Source organism: Chrysoperla carnea, chromosome 4 (genome assembly GCF_905475395.1).
Source record: "Chrysoperla carnea chromosome 4, inChrCarn1.1, whole genome shotgun sequence".
NCBI lineage: Eukaryota > Metazoa > Arthropoda > Insecta > Neuroptera > Chrysopidae > Chrysoperla > Chrysoperla carnea.
Window position 1 is genome coordinate 69,938,038 of NC_058340.1, and position 12,407 is coordinate 69,950,444.

At 29.8% G+C, this 12,407-nt stretch overlaps 2 protein-coding genes across 2 annotated transcripts; both read left to right on the forward strand.

Annotated features, from left to right (window-relative positions):
• The first annotated feature begins 551 nt into the window (after nt 1-551).
• Nucleotides 552-1,700, forward strand: LOC123298896 (gastrula zinc finger protein XlCGF52.1-like). The gene has a single exon (XM_044880994.1). The coding sequence runs from the start codon at nt 552-554 to the stop codon at nt 1,698-1,700; it is 1,149 nt and encodes a 382-aa protein (XP_044736929.1).
• Nucleotides 1,701-5,761: 4,061 nt separating this feature from the next.
• LOC123298897 (zinc finger protein 345-like) lies at nt 5,762-6,616 on the forward strand. Its single transcript, XM_044880996.1, has 2 exons — nt 5,762-6,089; nt 6,234-6,616. The coding sequence occupies exons 1-2, from the start codon at nt 5,762-5,764 to the stop codon at nt 6,614-6,616; spliced, it is 711 nt and encodes a 236-aa protein (XP_044736931.1).
• The last annotated feature ends 5,791 nt before the right edge of the window (nt 6,617-12,407 follow it).

Genomic DNA, 12,407 nt, shown 5'->3' on the forward strand with positions numbered 1-12,407 from the left:
AATGTCTCGATAAATAATATCTACGCCATATCAAACTGGGCTATAAATAAATATTACAATGGTCTAAAAAAAAGGTTTACCTAATCATTTTAGGTGGTAAAAATATTATATAAGTAATAATTATTGAAAATTAGTACCTATAGTTAAACGAACGGTGCCCAATTATTTTGATAATATAGCTATTATTGATTTTTAACTTTTAAAGTATTAAAAATTATTGACGCATTATTTTGATCTCATACCCTCCTTTTCTACCTTTCAAGAGAAAACAGTATTTTCCCTTTATTGGAACATACATGCTTTGAAACATGTAATTTTTGACCAAGAAATTTGAATTATAATTTGGCCTGTATTTTCCTATTAACTTTTTATCAAAATTTTTATTATAAGAAAATAATTTTTGAATTTCGCACTTTTATTTACTTCGCCAACTTTGCTATAGAGAGCGCTTCATATCGCGATTCAATTCTGTCATTCTATAAAATAGGTTATACTGTAAAATTTATATTTTCATTTTTCGAACTTTATTTAGAATTAAATTATCCATCAAAATGTCAAATGAACCACTTGATAGCGAAAATACGCGTTCCTTTAATGAGATAAACATTAAAATAGAACAAGAATTACATTCAGAAATAATAATCAAAGAAGAAAAATTAGATGAACATCCACAAATCCAAGATGAAAATTGTTCATTTTCATGTGATGTTTGTGATAAAAAATTTCGTTATAGTGCCAAATTATTTGTTCATAAACGAAGTCATCACGGAGAAAAACCTTTTGCCTATAATGTTTGCAAGAAAGCATTTACTGAATCAAGAGGCTTGTCACAGCATAAACGAATTCACTCGGATGAGAAACCTTCAATTAATGAGGTATTCATTAAATTAGAACCTGAATTACATTCAGAAATAATAATCAAAGAAGAAACATTAAGTGAACATAAATTTTCATGTGATTTTTGTGACAAAACATTTACTCAACACGGTAGTTTAATCGACCACAAACGTGTTCATACGGGTGAGAAACCATTCTCTTGTGATTTTTGTGATGAATCGTTTACCCAAAAATACCAATTAGTCGTTCATAAACGAACTCATTCCGGAGAAAAACCGTATTCATGTGATATTTGTGATAAAATATTTAGTTCGAAAAGTAATTTAAATGAACATGTTCGAATTCATACCGGTGAAAAACGTTTTTCATGTGACATTTGTGATAAAAAATTTACCCAACGCCGCAGTTTACTCGACCACAAACGTATTCATACGGGTGAGAAACCATTCTCTTGTGATTTTTGTGATAAATCATTCACCAAAAAATTTCACTTAATCGTTCATAAACGTACTCATTCAGGTGAAAGACCTTATTCATGTGATCTTTGTGATAAAACGTTTAGTTCGAAAAGTAATTTAAACGAACACAGTCGAATTCATACCGGAGAGAAACGTTATTTTTGTGATATTTGTGATAAAACATTTAATGTGAAATCTCATTTAATTGAACATCAACGAATTCATTCAGGCGAAAAACCTTTTTCGTGTGATGTTTGTGACAAAAAATTTACGACGAAAAGTAATTTAATGCAACATAAACTAACTCATGACGTAGATAATGTAATACCGTGTGATATTTGTGAGAAAACATTTACAACGAGACGGTATTTAATTCGTCATCAGCGAATTCATTCAGGAGTCTAAATCATCGAAAGAAAATTTTAATATAAATTTTGTTGTTTTGTTTTGGTTAATAAATAATTTTTTCATGCTATTCCCTTTGAATTTGCTTTATTTCCTAATGACACTCGAATTTTGATTAACTTAAGGACGTTCCCAAAAATTCACGTTTTAGAATCATCTTTAAATCGTGTATGGGCATTCTCATGAATGCCCGTTAAAAGCAGGTAGATTTTTAGTTAGAAAAACTCGAAATAATTCGCAGCGGCACAAATTTTAAGTATTAAGAAGTCTTTTAGTAATTTTAATTAGCCTTTTTCCTGGGAAGATTAAAAATAAATCCTCTAAATGGCAGGATATATTTGTAAACCACCAAACCAAAATTTTGTTCGTAGCATCAATATTTTTAAGCGTTACAAACTTGGGACTAAACTTAATATACTATGTATATATTTCATATATACATGGTATAAAAAGCAATTAATTCCCCAGTACCTTTATGAAATGCAAGCTCTGACTTGGCAGATGCAATAAATCGTGGTCACTCATACATCCTAATGAAGCAGTATACCAAGTTTTAAAAAAATATTATTATTGCATCTACAGAATGTTCATGAGCTTTTAACAAGAAGTATTCAGGAAGCTGTTACACACTCACTTATCTTTCCTGAATGCCATAAAATACGTAATAAATTTTTGGAGAAATTCATTTCCTTGCGGCTTTACATTCTTGCGAAAGATATAACGGTGCAACCAGAGTACCAAAATCTTGTTGTTTTTAGGTCTCGAACTGCATATATGCGTACTTCTACATGGACTGTTCGCAAATAAATTGTTTAGATATTTGCAATAATATTATAACAACCTGTTTTTTTTAATTTAAATGATATTACTAATTTACTTCTTCAGTATTAGGAATACTTTAGATATCTATAAAAAAAAATAATAAAAATATTTATTATTATTATGGGAGTTAGCGTGAAAGTACTTCAGTTGACAGTTAATGTGTCAAACGCTGTACACATTTCCCATAATGCATTGCAGGATAAGAATACCTCCTTTTATATTACTTTAGCATAGAGGTAATTGGATCTGACATATGGGCGGGGCTAAAAAAACATGGCTGACATAAAGTGACAAATTTTAAAAATAACAGTAATTGGAATCTGACATATGGGCGGGGCTAAAAAAACATGGCTGACATAAAGTCACAAATTTTAAAAATAACATAGTAATACATAAACTTTTTGCAATTTTTCAAGAAGAGAATGATTAATATTAATTAAATTTGTTGTTGGGGGCAAAAAAAAAACCGAGTAATCGTAATTTTACTGAAGGTGAAAAACTTTTGAAAGCAGGTCATGTGATTAAATGCAGAAAAAATCAAGTCGAAAGTGAGGAGAATGTGCTAAGTTTAACGTCATAATGTTTACAAACAACTAATTTAAAAGAAAAGTCTCATCAAATCTAAATAGATAACTAAATATGTCTTCAAGTATTCTTGATGTCAAAACACAGTAATCTTTTTAGATTTAAACATATTAGTTCAATAATACATTATAAACATTGTACTTACTTGATAAGACATAATCTTTTTCCTTTTTTTAATGAAGTAAGCACACTTTTTGACTTGGTAAGATATTTTTTAATTGCAGTGTTTTCTGTCATAATTTTAAGACATTAATATTCTCAAAATTACCAAAATAATTTTCAACTTTCATGTAATATTTGCCTGCTTGAGGCAAATTATGAAAAATTAGATCTGTATTCGTATTGGAACGACTTTGGCAATTTTTCACACTACACTTTACTCTTTTGTGCTTTTGGTAATAGTTCAGTTTTAGCACTTTTTCTTATAAAACATCCTAGAACATCAGGAAAAAAACCATTTTCAAGCATTTTTTACGTAGATTACGAATCTATATGCGACGATACCGAAAAATTCTTTAATTCAGGAAAATATGCTTTTTGAAAATATGAATTTTCTTGGTTAATACAAGTTATATTATAAGCCTAAAATGGAATATATGTGTTAAGTTAATTAAACATGTTTTTATGATATTTTATTTACCTTATTTATTATTAAATATGTTAAAATTATACAAAAATTATAAAAATATATTCAATAAAATAATTTTTTTAAATATTTAAGTATTGAGTAGGTATCAAAACAAATATGGCGTCAACAAGTGACATCTACCTTGTTTGTGTATGTATGCATTTATAAAATAAGGTTGACGACACAATTGATGGATAGTATGAAAGCATAAAAACAACTATTAATCTACGATACTCATGCTAACTCGATCCCGTTAAAAGTACGATTGACATCAAATCACAGAGTGAACGCAAGGGCCAAAAACTCGCAGACCCGTCCTAACTCGACCCCATTAAAGGCATGGCCAACCCGTAGATCGCAGGGTGAATTCAATCACAGAATGAACGCAAGGGCCAAAAACCCGCAGACCCGTCCTTACTCGACCCCATTAAAGGCATGGCCAACCCGTAGATCGCAGGGTGAATTCAATCATATGGTGAACGCAAAGGCCAAAAATCTTGCGAGCGGGTTTTTTGGCCCTTGCGTTCACTCTGTGATTGAATTCACCCTGTGATCAACAGGTTGGCCATGCCTTTAATGGGGTCGAGTTAGGACGGGTCTGCGGGTTTTTTGGCCCTTGCGTTCATTCTGTGATTGAATTCACCCTGTGATCAACAGGTTGGCCATGCCTTTAATGGGGTCGAGTTATAACGGGTCTGCGGGTTTTTGGCCCTTGCGTTCACTCTGTGATTGAATTCACCCTGTGATCAACAGGTTGGCCATGCCTTTAATGGGGTCGATTTAGGACGGGTCTGCGGGTTTTTGGCCCTTGCGTTCACTCTGTGATTGAATTCACCCTGTGATCAACAGGTTGGCCATGCCTTTAATGGGATCGAGTTAGGACGGGTCTGCGGGTTTTTGGCCCTTGCGTTCACTCTTTGATTTGATGTCAATCATACTTTTAACGGTATCGAGTTAGCATGAGTATCGTAGGTTAATAGTTGTTTTTAGGCTTTCATACTATCCATTAATTTTGTCGTCAACCCTATTTTTGCATGTTTACACAAACAAGATAAATGTCACATGTTGACGCCATATTCATTTTGAAACTCAATACTTAAATATTTAAAAATATTATTTTATTAAATATATTTTTATAATTTTTGTATAAATTTAACATATTTAATAATAAATAAAGTAAATAACGACCTATTTTTAATTAATTTATGAATACAGTTATTCATTTTTAGGCTTGAAAATATTAACCAAGAAAATTGAGTATATTTTCCTGAATTAAAGAAAAACTGTAAGTTTTTCGGTATCGTCGCATACGGATTCGTAATCTACGTAAAAAATGCTTGAAAATGGTTTTTTTCCTGATGTTCTAGGATGTTTTATAAGAAAAAGTGCTAAAACTGAACTTTTACCCTAAATTGAGGTAAATACTTTCCAAACGCCATAATTTAATTTTTTTATTTATTATTTATTATTGTAATTATAAAAGTAATCAACTCAAAACATTTCAATGCTCAACACTAAAAGCTGTAACTTGAAATTAGTTTCTACTTTGACAACCAGATGTCAGTCTTCTTTTGTCAGATCCCAATATGGTTTCACGTCCTTAATACATATGTTCTTGTATAGATCTTTGGTTCTCTCCATGAAGGTTATAAAGAAGGAGAAAGATCGCTATGTACTAAAGCATTAGCGCACTTGTCCCTGAAAATTTGTAGAATTTATAGTTCATTTTTAAGCCACCAGCCGCGCTGTCATCAAGAAGTAGTATCTGTGAAGTTAGCTGTTGTTGTTAGCATAATGTACAAATTGATATATCATTTCAAATTAGCGCTTTTATTGATACTACTTAGCGGTCGCAGCGCCTCACTTATTTTATCCATATTTCGGGGACAATATTTTCTACAGCGATCGTTCTCTTTCTTATAAGCTTCATGGTTCTCTCAATCTGTAAAATAGGTTATGTTATACTGTAAAATTTATATTTTCGGTATTTGAAAAAGTTAACTTAATAATTAAATTATTCATCAAAATGTCAGAATTAATAATCAAAGAAGAAATATTAGACGATCAGATTCAAGATGAAAATAAACCTTCATTTAATGAGCAACGCATTAAAATAGAAGCTGAATTACATTCAGAAATAATAATCAAAGAAGAAATATTAAATGAAAATGAACAGATACAACAAGGTGAACAAATTCATACGGATGAGAAAGCTTCATTTAATGAGGAACGTATTAAAATAGAAACTGAATTACATTCAGAAATAATAATCAAAGAAGAAATATTAAATGAAAATCAACAGATTCAAGGTGAACAAATTCATACGGAAGAGAAACCATTCTCTTGTGATATTTGTGATAAATCATTCATCAAAAAATGTCAATTAATCGTTCATAAACGAACTCATTCAGATGAAAGATCTAATTTATGTGATGTTTGTGATAAAACATTTAGTTCAAAAAGTAATTTAAATAAACATGTTCAAATTCACTCAAGAGTTCACGTATGTGATATTTGTGACAAAACATTTAATGTGAAATGTCGTTTAATTGAACATCAACGAATTCATTCAGACGAAAAACCTTTTTCGTGTGATGTTTGTGACAAAAAATTTAAATTTAAAAGTAATTTAATGCAACATAAACTAACTCATTCAGAAGAAAAACCATTTTCGTGTGATGTTTGTGAGAAAAAATTTAAGACTAAAGGTAAATTAAAGCTACATAAACGAATTCATGTTGTAGATAATGCATTACCGTGTAAAATGTGTCAGAAAAAATTTACAGCGGGAAGAAATTACATTTTTCATAAACGTCGTCATTCTGGAATCGAATCACATTCATGTAATGTTTGTGGTAATTCATTTATTCAAGTAGTTTGATTAAATATAATCGAATTCATTCAAGAGATTAAATCGTCATTTTGGAAAAAAAGAATTTAATAAAATTTTATTTTGTTTTGTTTTGAGTAATAAAAAAACTTTTCTTGTTCTTCCCTTTGAGCTTGTTCTGTTATCTAATGACACACGAATTTTTTTAGTCAGAAAAACTCTAAATAATACTTAATAAAAACTGAAGAATAAAAATCTGGTTGATTTTACGATTGGGCGACAAGTTTCTGTGATATCTACCGATTTTAAGCGAAATCTGTGTAATAACATATTCAATTGACAAAGGAACGGGAAAAATACTCCAAAAAATGACTGATAAATCCAAGAAATGAAGCAAAAAATTTCCTGATATTTTTCAATTTCTTTACCGGTAAATTTTTGTTAAGGAATTTAATGAAATCGATTTGTAGGATAAAGCTGAGCCCAAGAAATATAAATATGGGTGCCTAATACGATGGGGTGAGTACTTTTTATGATATCATCTCAAATCTTGTATGAAAAGTTTTTATTTCGGAAATTTTTCGAGCGTTTCGGCAAATATCCTAAAAAATTCGTGAGATGCAGATACTTCTGGCAGAATTAAAGCAATTTATTTTGAACCACTTACTGCCTTTCTTTCAGACATATTTATAGTTAATTGCAAAATAAGGGAGTAATTATTAAGAGGTAAGTAAAAGAGTACTTATTTACTTGGCGTGTAATGGTAGGGGACCACGTCTCGCTACCTACACAACAGACTTTAATTTCACAGACATTTATATGTTCTTAAAACGTAAAATTAATAGGTTTAGTGATACTAGCATATGTTTATTTAAGTAAATACACAACCAATAAAGTATACAATTGTCTAAAGCAATTATGCAAGAATAAAAATTATCCTTTGATTAATAAGCAGATACCTATTTAAGCTCAAGTAGCTAGCTAAATAGTGTACCGTAAACTATATCAACTCGAGGCGCTAATAAGGAACTTTTGGTATCGAAGTTCCATTTCGACAGTATGTCCACTTGTATGTATGTGTCAGCACTACAGTCCTGCAAGGTTCTTGGCTTTGTAGCGAACTTCATCATCTGCTTTTATTCTCTTTCTCTTCTGTTCTTATCCAACTGATCTTGGATATATCTTTTTTCTCCCGTCAGTTTTTCCTCTAAACATGTCTGCAAGGCCCCTGGCTTTGGAAGAGATTTCTCACAATTTGCTTTTATTCTCGGCCACTTATTTCTAATATTCGAATCTTTCAAATCATTCTCTCCTATTTTTATCCAGCTGATCTTAATATGCATATGATAATTATACTTTTACATGAAAAAGCTCGAGAAAGAAGGACGATTCAATTTTTCCGATGTTAATTAGTACGAATTATTATCGCTAGATGGCGGGGTTGCAACTCCCACTTATCTGATAAATGCTAAGTACAAGTATTGGCATCTGGTAGTGTAAATTAAAAACGGATCAGCACCGATTATCTACTTAACTGAAAAATATGTTTTTTCGAAAAACCACCTTACTGCAAGCTAAAAATAATTGATATTTTCTGGGTTTTTAATGAACAAGGGACCTAAAGAACTCTGGCAACTTAAGAAGGTTATTGCAGTCATATCTTTACCCCATTACCCCAAAGTGTCCGGGGCGTCAAATGGGTCTAAGACGGTCCTAGATGTAGATAAATACAACCTGCTAATTATCGCTACCTACACAATCGTTTGTTGTGCTATTCTAAAAATAATACTAAGTTATTTTCGTATATGTTTATTTAAGTACATATAGAACGAATAAAGTTGTCACAATTGTCTGAACTTCTAAAGCAATCCTAAGCAAATTATTCTTGGGAATGAATAAACAATTATTTTGATAAATGATAAAAAAATGAAAAAACTCTGTCGATTTAATCTCTTTATTTTTTCGAATATACTTGATTCAATAATGCCAGGTAAGCATAAGCACCTTTTAATATCTACAAAAATGAAAAATTATTTAATTTTTAATATCAAATTAATTTAATCAAAAACGAATCGATCATTTTGAGTTTAATAGTATAATAAACAATTCATACCCCAAGACATGTAACAACAGAGATCTCTCCAAATGGTCCCATTTTAAAAAATAATGGTTTTTGACAACGTACCATCATGAATTGTAAACATTGTGTAGCATCTTTATTAAATTTGTACCAGTTACTATTCCATATACTTATTGCTAAATTTTCACTCTAAAAAAGAATTCCATATTTAAATGAATAAGAAACGAAGCTATTTCGGTAAATGTCGTAGTTTGTCGTGTTGTAAAAGACACTGTCTTAAATCTGTATTTCTATACATTTAGGCAAGAATAGTTTATGTCTTTGCCTGGAGGCACTCAGCAGCGCTAGTGCAGCGCAATGCGAACTTTCTTAAAATTCGTTGTGTGCCGTATAGAATCATAGATAATATCCGTTAAGATGTTGTGTTTATTGATAGTCCTCGTAGATAAATAATATTAGATATATCAGAACAAGATTATATGCTAGGCAAGTAGTTAAACGTTACCGTTCCGAGTGATTTGCTTAGCTGTTTAAATAAGTTAGTAAAATATGGCGAATTTACAATATACTTACTTTGTACAAAACCTCATTCCCAAACCAATAAAATACAACTAAATCATTTATAATACATGTTCCAATATAAGTGGCTAACAAATATTTTTCCACGTAGGAATCCGACTAAAAGTGAAAAATTTTATTATTTATTCTTTAAATTTTCAGTGGGGAAAAGTACGAATATATATTTAAGTGCTTTTTGTATGATAAGTATACATAAACACAGCATTTTGTGGCTTAAGTGTTAAAGCACTGGGCCTAAGAGATAATGGATCCCCGCCAATTTGTACCAAGTTTGAGATGAAATCCTATAATCTTATCTGTACTCTTATTTACTAAATTATATACTTACCAGAACTATTTTGAACCCCACAATGCATATTAAAAATGAATATGTTAAACTTTGCCATAACATTATGGGGCTTATATAGTCGTTTATCTCATGAACAAGCCTAAAATTTTTATAGAATAAACTAATTTTAGCTGGGTATAAATCTACCGGATTTTGATAATAAATTCGATAAATTTTGGTATAAGGCTTTTTTAAATAGGTTTCTTTCGTTGTAACAAATACAGAAAAAGAGAGTTCCGGTTCCGGAACAATCCGCATGACCTTCAGCATTCGGTTTTTATCTCTACGGTTATTTTTTCAAAACCTGATTATTGGAAATTTTCAACTGTTGTACCTTGTACCTGTTGTACCTTGTAATGATGCAAATCAGATTTTTTTCGAGTTTTTTGCATTTTTGTTTTGTATGGTTTCGGCTCATAATCAGGTTTTGAAAAAAAAAAAAACCGCTAGCACTATCCGAAAATACATAAAAGAACCTACAAGTTAAAATTCGATGATCAACCTTTTTTATGATCATAAGTTACATCTTTTTCCAGAATTGCAACTCAATTTTTTCATTTTCCGAAAAGTTATCAGAGAAAGTTGAAAATACGAGGTCACTTGAGGTTTTCTTGAGATTTTGACGTCATTTTGCTATGTTCAGGCTTCGACAGTAAGCAATCCTGGTGGAAAAAATATTTGAAGAAAGAATAGGTCTTGATAAGTCTTAAAAACTCTGAAAAAGTCTTAGGAATTCTGAATAACTCTGAAATTCTCAACGTTTTTGGACTCTCTAATTTAGTTATCCAGACTTATTAAGTCTGAATTAAGACTGTCCAAAAACGTTAAGAAATTCAGAGATATTACGAATTCCTAAGACTTTCAGAGTTTTTAAGACTTATGCTTTCTTCAAATTCTTCTTTTGACTCAAATTTTCGTGAATTTTGTATCATTTTAATTAAGATATTTGCAAATCTCTTTAAAAAATATAATGAAATTAAATTAAAAAGGCTTACGTAATAATTTCCTGATGCAGTTTTACCGATCGTACAATATCATATTTAATTTTTCGATGATTATCATTTTGATTGAATAATTTCGATGTTCCATTGCCAATATTTTCTAGAAAATACTCTAAAATATCTAAATAACCTTTAACACAAATAAAAACACTTAAAATTAATCCATTCCAGGTAACAATAAAATAACCACCAACTAAATCTCCAATATATCCCGCATAAAAATATCCAATCTCATATCCTGGTGATTTGTTATAATCAAATGGTAACCAAATTTGTATTGGTAATTCTTTTTTAACACGATCCGTAATTGTTCCATTACTTAGTACAAAATATTGTTCACCAATCAAAATTTCTTTTAGAATCGGGAGCATAAAAACAATAAAAACAGTAAATAAAATTGCACATGTTTGATAGACAGTCATAAAAAATGTAAATTTTTTATATCCTTCATACAATTTTTGTACATTTTCATTGGTCGATTGTTGAAATTGTCGATCAAGTTTTGAACAATGTTCAACAATCAACGAAATTTTATTTGCTTGAAATACTAAAGTTAAATATTTAACGCATGTTATATTTGTTATAAAAAATAATGAACCAATTGTTAAAAATTCATCAATAGTTTTTGTATCGATTATAATTAATCGAAATTGTAAAATGGGTATAAATGCAAATAACAGACAATTTATTTGGCCATAATATTTATGTAATAAATAGAGAAGTTTTGATTCAGTTTTAATCGGCCATACTGCATTAATTTGACATAAAATTAATGGTTTATGTAATATAGGATGATGTTTCTTCATTTTAGAAATTTTAAAGAAGTTATTGGAGTGTTTTAACGATGATTTCGCAAAATTAACTAAATAGTTATTTTTCGAAAAATTATTTCTCTTTTTAATATTAATATTTAATTAGCGTTTTTTTAAAACTTTTCGAGGATAGTTTATTAATTATAGGGTAATTAACAATGGTTAATTATATACAGTGTGATCATTTCAAAAGTATCCGTCTTAAAAATTCTTGATCTGATGTGATTATTGTTTTGAGTGAAAACGCTTCGATTTAGGAATCGACGGGAAAGTTCAAAAAAGGTATACATAAAAAATTTTAGGTTTCATATTCCTTCAACTCACCTCAACCTCGAATGTCATTTCCTACTTCGTGATACCTCATTTGAGAGGGCATAAATTTCTCTCTTTCCCCATGATAAAAAAATGAAATTGGTTCTTTAAATAGACTATCTAGAAAATTAGAAAATTGAATTGATACCCTCCATCTTCTACGCAGTCTTTCTTCAGAATCGATCGATTTCATTTTTTTATCATGACTAAAGAGAGAATTTTATGACCTTTCAAATGAGATATCACAAAGTAGGAAGTGCTATTTGAAATTTCAAAGTTGGGGTGGATGGGGGTGAAAGAATGAAATCGAAAAATTTTCTAGGTACCGTTTTTGAACTTTCCTATTGATAACTAAATCGATGTTTTTTCACTAAAAACAATAATCATATCAGGTCAATAGTTATTATGAGTGGATACTTTTGAATTAATCATTCTGTAAAAGTATTTATATTTTCTTAAAAATAAGTTTTTATTTTTTAGAAAAGTTCTTATTTTTTGTATAATTATCGTAAATAGAAAATACATTTACCCCTAATTAGGGAGGAACCAGTAATGTGTATTTAATTAAAAAAGAAAAATAATGTTTTTTTTTGTTAAATATGGACATACGGTCTTCGAACTCGAAAATTTCAAATTTTAAAAAGCCATAATTATTACCCGAATATAATTATTATGTTTTAATGTTGAAGTTGAGATTTTCTATCAATATTTTTAAATAATATCCAATTAT

Excerpts from the sequence above, each read along its gene's own strand:
- LOC123298896 (XM_044880994.1), top strand. The coding sequence starts at position 552 with ATGTCAAATGAACCACTTGATAGCGAAAATACGCGTTCCTTTAATGAG.
- LOC123298897 (XM_044880996.1), top strand. The coding sequence starts at position 5,762 with ATGTCAGAATTAATAATCAAAGAAGAAATATTAGACGATCAGATTCAA. Across the intron at positions 6,090-6,233 it reads ACCATTCTCTTGTGATATTT|TTCACGTATGTGATATTTGT; the intron begins GTGATAAATCAT and ends TTCACTCAAGAG.